Source organism: Penaeus japonicus, unplaced genomic scaffold (genome assembly GCF_977035675.1).
Source record: "Penaeus japonicus unplaced genomic scaffold, GWHDUDI00000001_assembly GWHDUDI00000016, whole genome shotgun sequence".
Classification (NCBI taxonomy): Eukaryota; Metazoa; Arthropoda; class Malacostraca; order Decapoda; family Penaeidae; genus Penaeus; species Penaeus japonicus.
In genome coordinates, this window is record NW_028234418.1 from 26394040 (window position 1) to 26411539 (window position 17500).

The window sequence follows — 17500 nt, forward strand, 5'->3', positions numbered from 1 at the left end:
CAGGATCACGATCGGGTGCTTGTCCGGATGGGACGCCAGCACAGCCTGCGGGGGAACAGGAGGTGAGTGGAGAGAGGCGGGGGGTGGGGGGGGATAATGTTTATGGTGACATTATGAGGAAAAAGGACAATGTAATCTAAGACAAAATGGTTACATTAAAGATGACAAGAATCATGATAAAAATAATGATAATAGTAATAACAATTATTATCATCATTACCACAAAAACATCAACAAAAAGACAAACAAATGTACAAAACAATAGAAATCGCAGAAGTGCATGTAATAAAGGTAGCATAACTATCAATTTTGATAAGAAGGATCAATGACAATGACCATGATAGCAACAGCGTTAATATGAATAATTCACATAATAGCAACAGTAACACCAAGGATATAATGCGAATGCAGTAATGATAACGAAAATAACAGTAAGGATGGAAATATCATCATTGTACAACTATCATAATAGCGTCCTTAATAAAAGATAGCAATTGCAATATCATAAGAAATAGAATTTATACTGATGATAATGTGTGATAAAACAATAAAGATTAAATGATAAGGTTGATCATGCTAGATCTTTATCATATTGGTTATTTTCACAATTTATATTGTTAGAATTGCTTTCATTATTAATCTGTTATCCTCATTTTTATATTAGTTTTACCATCATTGTTATTATTATCTTTATTGTTTTGATTATTACTATTACTATAATCGTTATCATTATTATCATCATTATCATTATCATCATCCTTACCATTATCATTATCATTAATATCCTCATTATTATCATCATTACAATTATAATTTTACTATCTTTATCCTCATTATCTTTATTATATTTTTTCTGCTATTACTAATACTAGCATCATCAGTACAGAATCACCATCGTCATCATCGTTATCATTATCATCCTTAATACAATATTTCATTTTATTATGATCATTATTAGTGTAACTATGATTTTCATTATCCTTAGTACTACTATCATTATTATGATATTGATACCGTGTTAGTGTAACTATTCTTATTATTATACTTCTTATCATTATCATCATCCTTATCCTCTTCATCATAATCAACATCATTATCATCATTATTACTAATATCATTTTATGATTATCATGTATATACTTTTGTTTCTCTTTTTCCCTGTTTGTAGTTCTGTTTGTCTATCTCCCTCTGTTTCACTGCTCTTCTCTCTCGCTCATTCTATCTCTCTCTCTTTCTTTCCCTCCTTTCCTACCTTTCTTCCGCTCTCTCCCACCCCCCTCTCTATCTATCTATCTCTCCCACCCTCCATCCCTCCCTCTTTTCCTATCTCCTACCCTCAATTCTCTCCCTCAACATAACCCCCCCCCCTCCCTTTCTCTCCCTCCCTCCCTCCCTCTTCACTTCCATACCCCAACAGACAACACACACACACACACACACACACACACACACACACACACACACACACACACACACACACACACACACACACACACACACACACACACACACACACACACACACACACACACCCTTCCCATGCACTTAGCAGGAGTAGGCCGCCCGAGCGAAGCCTTCACTCACCTGGAAGTACGGGCTGCAGGCGGAGAGCACCACCTTATGGGCCTTCAACGTCATGCCCTCGACGGCTAGCGTAACATCCACAAAGGACTCGCTCTGTAGGAGTTGCTCGAACACCGATATGATGTTGGATTGGTGGTTGTTCCACCTGAGACAGAACTGTTGAGGGGACATGGCCATCCTGACGCCCGACGACACCCTGTGGGAGGAAAGCATCAAGGGTTACATATCTTCTGGAGATTAGAATGACCCGCGTCCCCATTCACACTTGGCATGCTGTACTCATGTCAACGTAGCGAATGGTTTTGATCGAGTCATGCTTGTGTACACTGAAATCAAAGGGATACTTAGCGCGCCAATGCACAATTTGGTCACGTAACATCTTAGGATCCCTTATGAATACGAAAAAAATCACTATTATAAGGAATTGCGATACCCTTTTGGACACAATATTTTCATGGTACTGGATGCACTATTTCAGCGTAAGCATATAAAAGAGCAATACGAGAAGTCATGAAAAAATCACAGCATCATAAAATTATAACTTTATGAGAGAGATAAAGAGAGAGAGAGAGGAAGGGAGAGAGAGAAAGAGAGAGAGAGAGGGAGAAAGAGAGATAAAGAGAGAGAGAGAGAGAGAGAGAGAGAGAGAGAGAGAGAGAGAGAGAGAGAGAGAGAGAGAGAGAGAGAGAGAGAGAGAGAGAGAGAGAGAGAGAGAGAAATGGATAAGCATAGTCATAATAAAGAGCTAATAGAAAACATGTCGCACGGACTCAACACGTCCGTGCGTGCGAGGCCAGAATCATTCACAATGCAAACGAAGGCAAACATCATAGCAAACGTTTAAGCTCTCGTGGTAAACAAGGGAGAGTGGGCGCTGGGGCGGGGTAGGGGACGGGGGGTGAGGGGCGGGGGCGAGGAGACAAATGCATGGTCCGTTCCCGGCTGATTCAGTGGCTAGACGGAAGTAAATGCTTGAACGCGAGGGGGACGGTACGATAAACTTATATTTGGGTGGACTGAAGGATAGGCTGGCGGTTTGGTGAATGAAAGGATGGACGGATGGTTAGGGAGCTGGAGGGTGGCTGGATAGATGGGAGATTGGACCAATAGTCGGCCGAAAAGGATAGAAAGGTGTTTACATGGCTGACAGATAGATAAAATAGGTATTTGGATTAATGGATGGATTTCGGCCAAAAAGAAAAGTCATTCAAAGGTAGGGTGGGTGTGGGTTTTCCTGGATGCTGAAGGAAATCTATGAATGAAAGGGGGGCGGGGGTGACGATTGAATGAAAGAAGGAGAGGTCGAATGACTGGATAAAGAAATAGACGAGGAAATGAGGAAAAGGATAGGAAGGAATCTCGTCCTGCAGGGGCCTCGACCAGGATAATGTTTAAGAACTCCGAGGGTTCTGAGATAAGGGTTCTGGGACGAAGATCGAAGAGATGTCGAGCCTATGTATGTGATGGATGGGAGAAGGACGGGCGCCGAGGGCATTGTATGGGGACGCTCAGAGGAGGAGGAAAAATGGGGGGTAGGAATCTCAGACTGGGATGGAAGTAAAGGTGAGGTTCGGAGAGAAAGAGAGAAAGAGAGAGAGAGAGAGAGAGAGAGAGAGAGGGAGGGAGGGAGGGAGGGAGGGAGGGAGGGAGAGAGAGAGAGAGAGAGAGAGAGAACCAGCGTTTGAATAGGAAAGATAAGTTGTTATCTTTTGTGATGTTCTGAGAAAGAGACGGATCAGACGATACAAGAAAGGAGAAAGATGCAGAAAAAGAGGAAGAAAAAGGAGAGAGGAGGAGAGACGGGGGAGGGAGGAACGGGAGAAGGAGTGTACGTCGGCGCATCGGGAGAGGAGGGGGTGGGGGCGGTGCAGGGGAAGGTCGGGGGGGGGGGGGCAAGGGGGGAGGCCGACCATTCACAAATATCAAAGGTGAGAACAATGAGCAAACTTGCGTGGGGCAGACAGAGTTACAGGTGTGTTTTCGTCATCATTCCTCTCTTTTTTAATTTAATTTATGTTTTCCTTCCTTCTTTTTTTTCCCTCTAAAGCTAATTGCAAAATACACACGCTTTTGACAGGATTTGGCGATGAAAAAGAACGATAAATAGGGATTAGTTAAGGAAGGCGATTCCGACTAGTTCAAGATGAGCCTTTTTTCGTAGCCTTGTCTTGTGTCGTCTCTCACTTAACACTCGAACGCTTTCGGTAAATAGTAGTGATAACCGCAATAACAGACTCGTAATAAACATAGTAAAAATAATCTGAAATTCATAATTTATCGTGTGTTTACGAATTGAATTGTATGAATAGGATTATTAATAATTAATGAAATATGTACCATAGTTGTCTGAACTTTGTATCTATTTTTTTTTTTTTTTGTATTTTTTGTTGCGGTAGGGATTTTCATTATAGCCGAGATTATGAGTTATTAAGAATATGGCTATTTTAATTGTTTCCCGTGACAGGAAATATGTGTATTGTCAAGGACAAATAAAAATAGAAAAGTAAACAAGCTTTCCTTTCGGAAAATGTACGGTGGAACCCAGTTTTCTTGAGAGCAAATGAGAGGCTACTTTATTTCCTGTTTCCCACATCATGTGTTCCTCCCCGAGAAATTTGCGAGCTCCGCTAATTACCGCAAAACACGCAGGTAAGTTCTTCAAGCTAATAAGGTCTGATCACGGCACGGGCAAAGGACAAACAACGACCGCTCTGTTTGCTTATTGTATCGCTTGATCAGTCGACGTCCACTCCTACCGCGCTCTTCGCCTGATATTTGTGTTGACTGACAAGACCTCACTGATGTCACATGGCTTATTCTAGACCGTTTGAGCGTTCAGATTAATATTCTATCTCATCAGTGACTAGCACACTTAATTTCCGCTAACGCTAACGCTTATAACTGCAAATACATTTCGGATGTTGCGGTGTGAGAAAGCTTTCAGTACCGGAACAATCACACACGTTGTATACAATGCATATAAATTCCAGGAGTGAACTACAAGTTCATCGGTAAATCAAAGCGTATCCAGACACCCATAAAACTTATTATCACCATCATTTATATCGCAGCCACAAAATCCGACACAACAAAGCGCAACACTAAATAACAAGTTTTTTATCTTATTTTTGTCACCAGCTAAATTTAGCACGCCAAATATCAGTAGATGGAAGAATAAAAGTATTGCAAGTTTAATCAACAAAAGCATATGGCGAGCCACGTTCAATGAGAGGCGTGGAAACAGGCGTAGTGACAGGCGTAGGAAAAACATGCAGAGGCTTCCATGTCCTCCATACTTACATGTGGGGAATCAAAAACGGAAACATAGGTGAGAGCCAATTTAAGGAAGGAGGGACGGTTGCATCTTGAAGTCACACTAGTACGCACTCATTGACTTTAATAATCACGCACTCAATAGCTTCTGAATACGCACTCATATATTGCACCACACTTACACAAATATTTTCGACACATTTCTTAACATACACACTCACATTTCACTTCTCGGAAGTTCGCTCACTAATATCACATATTTAGCGCATTAAAATTACGATGAAAGGTACTTTTTGCAGCTTTGTACAACTTGTATACACACTTTATCCCTGGTTTGATTTTATTTACAGAGTTTAACAATAATACTGAGCCGTTATTAAAATTAGGTTTCGTAACATATTGACTATTCTACAAGCAGCTTGGTCGGCGCGCGGCACTGCACGACTGGTGATCGCTCTCGACACATGCCGTTAACCCGCCGGACCACGATCAATTTGTGACAAAAGTCTACGGTAAAGTCACGCCAAGTTTAAGTATGTACGCGCCGTGTTCGTGGTGATCTTGGCGGTGGGTCGGCGCGGACTGAGAACTGCATGATGTGAAAATAAAATAGACGGTGCCAGAGCAGGAAAATCAATGGATCAATATCTAGCTGGCACTGAGTGAGAGTGCGTGGCGGTAGGAGGAGGAGGTGGAGGCAGTGCCAGCGCCAGCCTCGGAGAGCCAGCCCACAGTCTACAGCCGCCCCACCAACCTCTCTCACAATTTACCTCGGGAAAAGATCAATAGCAAAGGTAATCAATAGTTGCTTCGTGTGGCACTGGTGCCTCGGGCTGGGACGCTTGCTTCGACGGCGGCTGAGTTGCTCTTTCTCTCACTGGCACTCCCCCTTCCCTCGCTCGATGCTGGGTAGGCTCAGGCTATGGTGGTTGACGGCGGCGGTGGAGGTGGAGGTGTTAGTTACTCCCATACACCCATAGCCGCTTGCTCTCTCCGTTGTTCCTTCACCTCCCCGTTGTTCTAGACTGCTCCAGCACACACCTAGACACTCGACACGAATCCTAGACAGTGTTTAAGTGTACTTACTGTGGCGTGGGCGGCGCGGGCGTGTGGTGCCGAGGAGGGTGTGTGCACGCGGCCCCTTCCCTCCCCTCCCTGTGGGCCGCAGCTCGGGGGTAGTAGCAGCACCAGCACCTCACAGAAAACGGACCCTACCCCAGTACACCCTCCATACTCCTCCATACTCCACCATACTCCCTCTATTCCATCCTCCAGCGTTCGTTTTCCACAGTACCCCCTGTACTCCCTCCCTGCTCGCTCTGCTCCACCTCATATCTTAGTAGGACACCTAATACATTGCAACATAAACATCCCTTCAATCTTCTCATTTCCCATTCATTGCTTTCGTCATACTCCTCGGGTAATGTCTTCGAATTTATCCGTCTTTATGGCGCATCCAATATACGCCTTTCCTCCCGAGCATCTACCAGAATACTCCAGACACTTTCTTTCCAATTTCATCTCTACCTATTCTCTACATATTTCGAAGTATTTTACATTTATAATGAAACTTCCGTGATCACAACAAACCCACATACATCATTCTGATCTCTCATTTCATAAAAAAAATCTAGCACATTACTACTCCGGTCTTACGCCTAATATAATGTTAGACGACGTTAACATATCGCAGAGTCTCATAATTCCGGAACTTTAGCCTTCTTGTCTTGATCCATTCTTTTCATTCATCGCTCTTCTCATTCTTCCCTTCCTCGTAATGAAGCCTTCATTTCTCCGTTGCCTTCAAATTTCTTTCGTAATTTCTTTCTCCATACTTTTGCAATTCCGATTAAAATCCTTTTATATCTCTCTCCCTTGCCCTTTCCTCCCTAAATTGCAACAATAATCCACACTACATTTTATGTTTCTTCTCTCTTTTGTCATACCATTTGATTCATCACCTATCATTATTCAGTTTAACATTATCATTCTACTGTCATTGATACATTGAATATTAATAACACCTAGAAGTAATGTTGAGAATACTAAACCTACAAAAGCATGACAGTGATCGACGTATTATGACACTGGATAACAGTACAACAATCTATAAATGTGATGTAGAAAACATTCAACAAAACGGAACATGCCTTGTGCTTTAAGGGTGAAGATGTGCGAAGAAAGACATACGTCTACCTCCAAGCTTAAAGGCATGCTTATACATTACAAATTTTCTTTATTCAGTTACACGGTTCATCTCCCCAACACTTGACTGCTTTTGTGTTTATATATGTATGTATATATATACATACATATATATATATATATATATATATATATATATATATATATATTATATATATAATATATATATAATATATATAACACAACAAACACACACACACACAACACACACACACACACATACACACAACACACACAGACACACAATATATATATATATATATATATATATATATATATATATATATATATATATATATATATATACAATTAAACACATATATATAATATGTATATATATATATATATATATATATATATATAATATTATATATATATATATATATATATATATATATATATATATATATATATATACATAATGCACACAAATGTATATATATATATATATATATATATATATATATATATATATATATATATATATATATATATATATATACATAAATATTCACATATACACGCATTATCCCTCTCTTCGTGAGATACAGGTAATTTCCTATTGTTCCCCCACGTGTATATGCATCAGTCTCCCAGCGCCTTCATCCTTTGCCTGCCTTTATCTTACCGCGAATTAGCCCAGCAGATACTCAATTCTACTATTTTTATATGCCAAAAAATGTTTTGTAAACAAAAATAAACAAACACGATAACGTCTCATGAACACGCTTCTGATATCTTGACATCAGAAGCGTGTTCATGAGTGTCAGTACCTCAATTCATATGCTTTGATATTATTATGAACATTATTACTATTACCTTCATAAAAGACTTGGATAATGAGTTAGGATTCTAGTTTCTGAGCAGAATGAGACCCCAACCATTGTCAACCTGCTTACTTGCAAGCTAATCGCTGTTCAGAATGACACATTTCACTATTGCATAACAACTGAACACCATTGCAAAGAATGTAAAATGACGTCTTGCTCTTGAGAGAAAAAATAGCCAGCCACATGACTCCCACCTCGTGAAAAGCCAGTTCCTTTGATGACTTAATCCCTTCCTAAGACTAAGAAACATTGCAACATCATCTCATTGCATTCAACAGTCTCATTTCTTTCTTGCTTTGCATCGCACTCTGGTAATGCAATCAGATGAATGTCTTTAGGTAATCCGGCGATGGCGCGAGTTCAGATTGAATCATTCTTTCTCTCTCCAGCCTGAGCACCTCTTTCCTCTGGCACTTGAGACTTTTCGGTCTTATTGATCTTACCGTCATCGACATTGTAGCGAGACTTGTTATCATCATTGTTTTCGTGAACAATATTGTTATGATTATCATGTTATTGTCATCATTTTTATCCTAATTAGGATCATTGTGCGTATTGTCATTATCATCACTTTTATTCCAAAATATACTTGCGTGTTGACCAGAAACGGACTCGACATCAAATGAAACAAAATCTATATTAATGTTCCCGCATAATAAATTTGTTTATCAGTAATTAGAACAATTGAATTGTCTGAATAAAAAATCAGAAGCTATTTTGCATACTGCAGCACACACATGCAATATATATTGTTTCAGTTACTTACCCATTTCCAATGAAAGACTAGAACTGGAGAGAAAAGTTATTATTAGTTTTTACTTTTTTTTATCGTGAAATAAAAATAAGCGAATAATATATCAGCATCGTTTAATTAGTTCTAAGGGAATGAAACCCAAATCGATGTACTGTCCCCCCCCCCCCCCCCCATCTCGAAGAGGACGGAAGCGCATCGCGCGGGGGTCCACTCCCCGAAGAAGCCTTTCAAGGTCATATGCTTCTGCTCCCCCTTCAAACATTTTTTCAGGGTGACTTTTCGGTTTTCCTTCCTCGGGAACATAATCATGTTTAAGCCTTACTGTCTTAGTGTTCCGCCGGACGAGTCTTTGACGTGGATAAGCTTGCAGGAGGCGTAGTCGAGGAGGGGGGATTCTTACGCCTAGGGTTAAGTTTCCAAAGCTAGTCCAATTAACAGTCTGTCACTCCTCGCTTAGTGCTAGCAACGATGCAAGGCCTATGTTCTGTTTTCCGGCTGATCTTCGCTTAAGCATCTATCGAAATGATTTCATAGTGTGGAAGAGCACAGTCCGGACCCCGCTTCTCCTGCGCTCTGCATGAAACTCACGTCTTCATGTTTTCTTCTGCCTCACTCGAGCTCCGCCGTCGTTTTTTCGGATAAGAATTCAAGTCTCGTCGAGGAAAATGTTATAGATCGACGTATAAATCCGGAACAGCACAGGTGAAGGAAAGAGAACTAACAAGGCGAGGGATTATGTATGTAATGCTGAAATCATAGAGATAGTAAATATAAAAGATATTTTCTTGGGATTAAGCCAAGTTTCAAAGACTAACAGATGCATTCGTTCGTGCATAAGTTTTATGTATGTTGGCATTGTCTGATATAGGTATTTATCCTTACTCTCCTTCATCAACATCAACCATTACCTTTGTCTTTTATGGATCCCTGACATGACCTTCTCTGAGGATAATGGCGAGAAATGTTGAGAGCTTGCATAATGTGTGCGAATCTTCCGGATGCAAAAATATGATCGATCAACACGACCTGTGAGGAGAAATTTGCAGCGAAAGGGAGGAGGGAGGAAAAGGGAGAAGTGGCAAAGAAGATAATTTGTTATGTTGATAAAAGCGATGCTTAGAGACAAAACAAACGATCTCTAATCTTTAGTAAACCGTCTTTCCGTGATTAGTGTTTCCTATGCGTTCTTCATATCTTTCCTCACTGATTACTCAGTCACCTGTCATCTCGCTATCCCTATACGATATCCGCAGGAAAACATCTACCTTAATAGGACTATTATAAAAGTTCTGCCTAATGGCTGTGACTTCCTGACACTTTGAAAAATGGTCGTTTCCGGCAAATACGTCAGACACAGAATGCAAGATGTGATGACAATACGCAAGTCGTTGCCGTCGAGCAGTTACATATCCCTTTGATGCGGGCGGTCCCTCTGTACTCTGGATGTTTTACTTCACTTGCTAGCGTCCCTTTTATGCCCCTGGACGCAAGATTTGTTTACGAGAAGGACGCTGCCGCCCTCCGTCGATATCAGAAATCCAGGACTGTTATATGTTTGTTCCACGACGCTCGCTGGTATTGATCGGCAAGATCAATAGATCAATCGGATAAATATTCCTTGCTGCACTATTGTCTCTGCAATCAAGCAACACGTTGCGTCTCTACAGTAGGACCTCCCCCCCCCCCCAACACACACCCACACCCACACAAACACGCACATACAAACACAACACGCATTCACACAAACATTTAAACAAACAATCAAACAAACACACACATGGATGCGAACTCATGCGGAATGAGGTGAATTATCATATAAAAGAGCAAAGAGATGCAGGTATCCAGGAATATCCATTACCCGCGACCGGACGAGCAAAACATAAATAGGAAAGTGTGACAGCAACAAAGCAAGAGACGGTGCGGCTATCACAGCCCATTCTCACGCGAGGCAAGGAGAATAACGGGCGTGATGCGTCGAATAGAGAGAGAGGCTGCGTCGAGAGGGGGTGTCAAGTTCCCCCTCCCCCCCTAAATTACAATGATCAGTTGGATACACGTTTGAATAACGCAGATCGAAAGGCAATTGGAGTTGATGTCAATTACCTCTAAAGAAACAATGGCTGTTCAGAGATTTGTTTCGGTCGGCGGGACGAGCCTTAGCGTTAACGCAGTTTTAAAACCAAATTTTCATCTTTTCACTCTAGGATGCAAATGGAACTTGCAATATATCGCAACCTGATCTCGCCACTGAAAGCAAATGCTCCGACGCTCATGCATAATTTCAAGCCAACATGAAAGGGTCTTCAACATGACGAGAAGCCACCCGCGTCGTGGCTTAAGGAAATCGAAATTCATGTTGTTTACTGTTGGTCCATTTTCTTTAGCTTCCCGTTTTTTTTAATGGATGCTCTTCTGACATGGTATAACTATTTTAATCCCGTACATTTAGGTAAATGATTTCGGCTGTAAATTGACAATGCCCTTTCTTTGTCCGAATGCCGTGTATTTAGCGTCTTCCCGTGCAGATATAACTGTTATGCTTTACTGCGGTATTATTTCAATATTTTATTTATCTTTGGATTATTGTCATGCTCGGACTTTTATGAAACTCTAAATTTATAGCTTAGTCTCCCTCTCTCTTTAAAACCCTACCCTCGTGTTACCTTAAAATCAATTTATCATCTTCACAAAGTCTTTGTAGTGGTTTAATCTTTTGTTTTTTCTTAGCGTTATTATCATTATTATAATCTTTATTTTATTAATTAATTTCGGGCTATTTTTTTCCTATTCCTTCACGCCTTCATTTTAGACTCTCGCTTTCCTCCCTCCCTCTATATCCTATCCTCCCTTTTCCCCTTTGCTCCTTTCCCCCCTCCCCCTACCACCTCTCCCCCTCCCCTTTTCCCCCTTTGCTCCCTTCCTCCTTCCTCCTCCTCCACCACTTCTCCCCCTGTCTCCTTCCCTCCTTTTCTCCCTCTCCCCTTCTTCTTCCTCCCCCCCGCCCCCCACCACTTCTCCGTCTTCACTCCCCCCCCCCTTTCCCCCTACATGCTTCGGTAACACACTTGGTATATAGGATCAATACACGCGCACAGCATGGAAGTCTAAGCAAGGATAGGAGACCGGGATGGTGGTGGTAGGGGGAGGGGGGAGGGGGCGAAGGGAAGGAGAGTGGGGTGGAGATTGGAAGGGCGTTCGGGGAGAGGGGGGGGGATGAAGGTTAGGAGATGGGGGGGGGGGTAGAAAGGGGGAAGGAGGGAAGGGGTGAAGGGAGGGAAAGTGGGAGGGAGAAAGGAAGGAAGTATGGGAAGGGGGGAGGGGGAAGGGAAGGGAATGGGGAGGGGGATACCGGAAAGAAGAAGAGAGGGAAAATAGGAGGGGAGAAAAGGGGAAGAGGAGAAGGTCTGAAGCAAAGAAAAGAAGAGAGAAAGAAAAACAGAAGGGAAGGGAGAAAGAAGGAGAGGAGGAGGAGGGAAAGAAGGATGATAAGAAAAAACAAAAAACAAACAAACAAAAAAAAAACGGAAGAAAATGAATGGAAAGACAGAAAGTGCAGGGACGAATAGGATAAGAAACATAAAGTAAACAAAAAGAAGAAAAAGACACAGAAAAAATATAAAACAAAAACAAAACAAGGAATAAGAAAAGGAAAAGTAAGAGAAAATAATGAGAAGGAAACAAAGCAGAAGAATAGCAAAAAGAAGAAGAAGACAGAGAAGAATGCGAATTACAAGGAGTAATTAAAAATAGAACGTGTTTAAACGTGAAAGATCAAGACACCAATTAAAACGGTGAACAAATATGAACAAAACTAACACCAACAGAATTAATATGAGAGAAATAATCTAGTGCAGAAAAAAATCTAATAGCAATTGATGCAACAACACACAAACGGTCGGAATTAATGGAAAAGAAAGAGAGAGAGCGAGAGAGAGAGAGAGAGAGAGAGAGAGAGAGAGAGAGAGAGAGAGAGAGAGAGAGAGAGAGAGAGAGAGAGAGAGAGAGAGAGAGAGAGAGAGAGAGAGAGAGAGAGAGAGAGAGAGGATGAGAGAGAGAGAGAGAGAAAGAGAGAGAGAGAAAGAGAGAGATAGATAGAGAGAGAGAGAGAGAGAGAGATAGATAGATAGATAGATAGAGAGAAAGAGAGAGAGATTAATGGTAATAATAATGAAGATAATGATAATGAGGATAACAATGATAATGATTTAAACAATAATGGTAATAATAATGATAATAAGGATGATGATTATCAATGATAGAAATAAAGATGAAGATGATGATGGTAATGATAACAATAGCAACACGGATCATAAGAAACAGAAGAAGAGGTAGAGGAAGAGGAACATCAATATCAAAGATGATAACAATGAAAATAACAATAACAACAACAAAACCTACAATAATTAAGATGATAGTGATGATAATAATAAAGGTAAAAAAAAATAATAAAATCAACAATAATAGAACACTAACAATAAAAAAAAAAAACGACAGCAAAACAATGATAACATGATAACAAAACAACAACAAAAATAATAATGGGGATGGAGACATAATCCTACAAGGAAAAACAAACATAAACGTCAAGTGGGAGGAGAAAGGAATAGAAATAGCGTTTAAAAGAGAATAATCAAGAAGATGAGAGATTAAGAAGAGAGAAAGAGAAATAAAAGAGAATGAGAAAGAGAGAAAGCTTGACGATTGATCCGCAAAAGCTCTTGTTTAAAGTTTCACACAGATAAACATGCGGCGAAGAGCGACAAACCGGCTAGACCGCGAGGGATTTTGAACCATGTGGAGGGCCTTCAGCATGGCCCAATCTTGCCCCGAGGCCGCTAATGGAAGGCAAGGATAAATTCTAGTAGTGAAAGGACTTAGTTTTCTTTTTTCCCCCTCATTCCCCCTGGGTCTGAAGGAAATGTCGTGTGTGCTTCGACTAGTAGCTTAGTGACTTCGGAGGCTTTGGGACTCGCTGCGTCTCGGGACTGTAGGAGCACCAGCGCCTATGGATCTCTCGAGAGGTTGGAGACGCCAGGAGGTTCCCTTCTATGGGAGAATGGGAGACTTCATGCTCTTCAGGGACTTCAGATCACAACTTCAGGGGCTGGTGGAGCTTTTATTTCCCTAGTCTCTAAATATTTAATGTTTTTTTTTTCTTTTTTTTTTTCTTTTGCAACAACAAAACAATGTTTAATTCCCAAAAGCCATGTAAATACCCATACTGAAAACAGCACGTTTTTCTACGTAATTTTACGCACAACCACTTTTTTTTTATTCTATCCCGGTCCATATACCGAAACCTTCAAGCGTTTAATAACTTCGAGACTGCAAACTCTGAAAACTTCAAAATTTCAACACCCTGGGGAACTCTAGAAGCAAACTCAAACACGTTTTGAAGCCCATGACACAAATGAGATCTTAAGGGTCCCTGGCACCTTTAACAATCTAAGAAGTAGATTTTTCTAAAGTTATTTTTTGAAAAAAACTTTTCCTTTCAATTAAAGATGGCTAGAAAACAAAGCTCCGATTCCCCTGAAACTTTCGTGTGTCAGAGAGGCCCTTAAGAGGAAGGGAACAGACGAGGAGAAATGAGGATAAAAAGGGCGAAGCAAGGCAAGAATATGAACTGTTAGTTACAGCGGCCATGCAAACGACAACAGGAAATGATTATCAAGAATGGATACCCGTTTTTGGTGTTCCCGTTTCTTTCCATAACCTGACCGTGCTTCACTTTTTTTTTTCTTACACGTTAATGTGTTTGTGAATTGTAACCATGATGCAGTTTTTATTCCTCAACATTCCTTACTACAAATTTCTTTTGATTTACATAATACAGGGTTCACACGGGCACTATATACAATACAGGTTTATTAGAAATTAAGGCGACAGTTTCGACATCCTGTCAACTCTCCTCCTTCCGTCTGATTTTTCAATAAACTTATTTTGTGTTTTTCTGCCATTTGAGTAACACAGCAGAGCGTTTTGTGTGACTGTTAAAACATTGTATATAATCTATATAATTTTATTGTGTGAGTGATTTCATTGACCGCATCGTTGAACTTGTGAGTTTTTACCCACTAGTTCAGATGATAGTTTGCTATGTTGACCGTGCAGTTATTGTTTGAAAATGTTTCTTGAAGATAATTTCCATGTTGTCTATCTTTTTTTTCTTACTTTTTTTTGTAAAGTAGTAAATAGCAGTCACTAAATAATGTATATTAATCTTGTTCCATAACTTTTGATATTCTAATACCTATTCCGAATTGTTTGCCTTTGGACGAGAACGAATGTGTTTTGTCGTGGTTTCCCCTTAATTTTAGTAGCTGTTCGTTTTTCTTCGTATAACTGCACTTTTCGTCCTCCTATATCAAAGTGAAAACAAAACGAAACTCCTCAGAAATACGCATATATGTATGCATATATACATACACACACACACACACACACACACACATATATATATATGTATATATATATACATATATATATATATATATACATACATATATATATATATACATATATATATATATATATTATATATATATATATAGTATATATATATATATATATATATATTCTATATATAATATATATATATATAATACATATATATATATATATATATATATATATATATATATATATATATATATATATATATATATATATGTATACACACACTAATACACACACATACACATATATATATATATATATATATATATATATTATATATATATATATATATATGGTGTATACATATATATGTATATATATATATATATATATATATATATATATGTATATACATATATATATATTATATAATATATATATATATATATATATATATATATATATATTACATACATTATATATATATATATATATTTATATATATGTGTATATATATATATATATATATATGTATGTGTATATAAATATATAAAAAATATATATATATATATATATATATATATATATATATATATATATATATATATATGTGTGTGTGTGTGTGTGTGTGTGTGTGTGTGTGTGTGTGTATATGTATATATATATATACATATATATATATATATATATATATATATATATATATATATTATATACATATAATCTATCTATGTGTGTGTGTGTTGTGTGTATGTATATACATACATTTTTCATGCATGTATATGGATATATATATATAAATATATATTATCTATATATATATATATATATATATATATATATATATATATATATATTTTAATATATATATATATGTACGTATGTGTGCATAGCAAAGGGCTTAGAACTCGTGTCACCAAATGCGGAGGCGCCTCCCCGTAGAGTTTTCATCAGATGACGGAGGGAAACTATTCGTCGTTACCTCAACGGAGCCTCGTCCTCCGGCGGAGCGATCACGGCGACGCAGTGAGGAGGAGCTCCTCTCTCTTTCTCTCTCTTTCTCTCGAACTCACCTGGAAGACAACACAATAACATCAGTCTTTCTTGAAAGTCCCAAACACGGAATATTTGCATTGAACTTGTATTCACGAAACAAAATGTCTATTCAAACGAGAATGGAGTCTTCTTTAAAAGGACTAAGGTGGGAAAAAAGCCGACACAAAACGAAGCGAAGAATCAAAAGATATATATACACAAAAATCAAACTTTAAAGAAAACGTCTAAAAGATATTCCAAGAAAACAGAAAAGGACAAAACAATCTCCATAAGGATAATAATCAAGTCGCAACACAATCGAGACTTGAATCGGCCTGGCATTAGCAAGGAGCGCTTTGACCTGTGAGGACAAGCCAGGCAGGATATGGGGCTACAGGGACAAGGAAGAGGATAGGGGTGCAAGGGGTTTTTGATTTGAGTGATGTCAGTTGGGGCGCGTGTGCGGCACGGTCGGTTCGTTGTGGTGCTTGTGACCGTTGTCTTCGTAGTTATTTGCCCTGGTTGGCTAGTGTGGGAGGATACCTCGGGGTGGGGGGTGGGGTTGCCTCGAATGCCCTACGTATTTTGCTAATCGATGATTTATCTTTTAGAGGTCTGATCCCCACCCTGATATTTAGAACGTTAAAATTTGTATTTGGAGTGTGGACTATCTGCGGTCGAGCGGATGGAGCGTGGTCGATTTGTAGATGGGGGACTTGTAGTTGACGTGGTGTTGGACGACAGTGTGCGTGCTGGCCTAGCGTTTAGTGGTAAAGGGCCGAGTCTAGGGGGGTGTGAAGGACGCGCCGTGTTTTTGTTCCAATCCTTGTGCCCTCCCCTCCCCCTCCCCTCTCCCCCTCCCGTACTGGCCGGCCGCAGCGGGGAAGGTGCAAGGCGCAGGTCCTGCACGCCGCGCCGGAGTGTGGGAGATCAATATAATGGCGGGCAGCGCGGCCTCAGGGGGTACGAGGGGAGGGGGGAGGTGTTCGTACAAACCATCATAACTACTAGTTGGATGGGGGGAGCGCGAGGGGAACACCAACCCCTCCGAGCTGTCGGCTTAGTAGCTTATTCGACACACCTATCGATCAAATATCTCACATGTCCGCCCGTGCTGGATCTATGGCGCCCTCGCACATCGATATGCGTGCCCGGGTCTGCTGTGGGCGGCCGCAGCGAGGGGCTTCGCAACGGGGATGCGCCCGGGAGACAAACACGCAGAAAATCGCACGATTATATGCAATCTCCTTCTCTTTTTCTTTCCTTCTCTCTCTCTCTCTCTCTCTCTCTCTCTCTCAAAAAAAAAACAAACAAACAAACAAACGGAACCATTACCATTAATCTTATCATCATTTTTATCATGAACATTAGCATTACAAATACTATCATCATCAGCATTACTGTTACTGTTATGCTATCA

At 39.9% G+C, this 17500-nt stretch overlaps 1 protein-coding gene across 5 annotated transcripts in view; it reads right to left on the reverse strand.

Annotated features, from left to right (window-relative positions):
* LOC122247595 (protein tramtrack, alpha isoform) overlaps positions 1 to 17500 on the reverse strand; it is a 127569-nt gene that overhangs the window by 84802 nt on the left and 25267 nt on the right. The window contains exons 1-3 of one of the 5 annotated variants that reach the window (XM_043006992.2): positions 4885 to 5896; positions 1585 to 1780; positions 1 to 45 (exon numbers count right to left, since the gene is read on the reverse strand). The exon at positions 1 to 45 is cut by the window's left edge and continues 504 nt beyond it. In XM_043006992.2, the coding sequence (XP_042862926.1) occupies positions 1 to 45; positions 1585 to 1780; positions 4885 to 4910 (267 nt within the window). In that variant the 5' untranslated portion in view covers positions 4911 to 5896. Of the gene's footprint in view, positions 46 to 1584; positions 1781 to 4884; positions 5901 to 5943; positions 6036 to 17500 lie in introns of those variants that run through there. The other 4 variants (XM_043006989.2, XM_043006991.2, XM_043006988.2 and 1 more) reach the window with 4 other exon arrangements.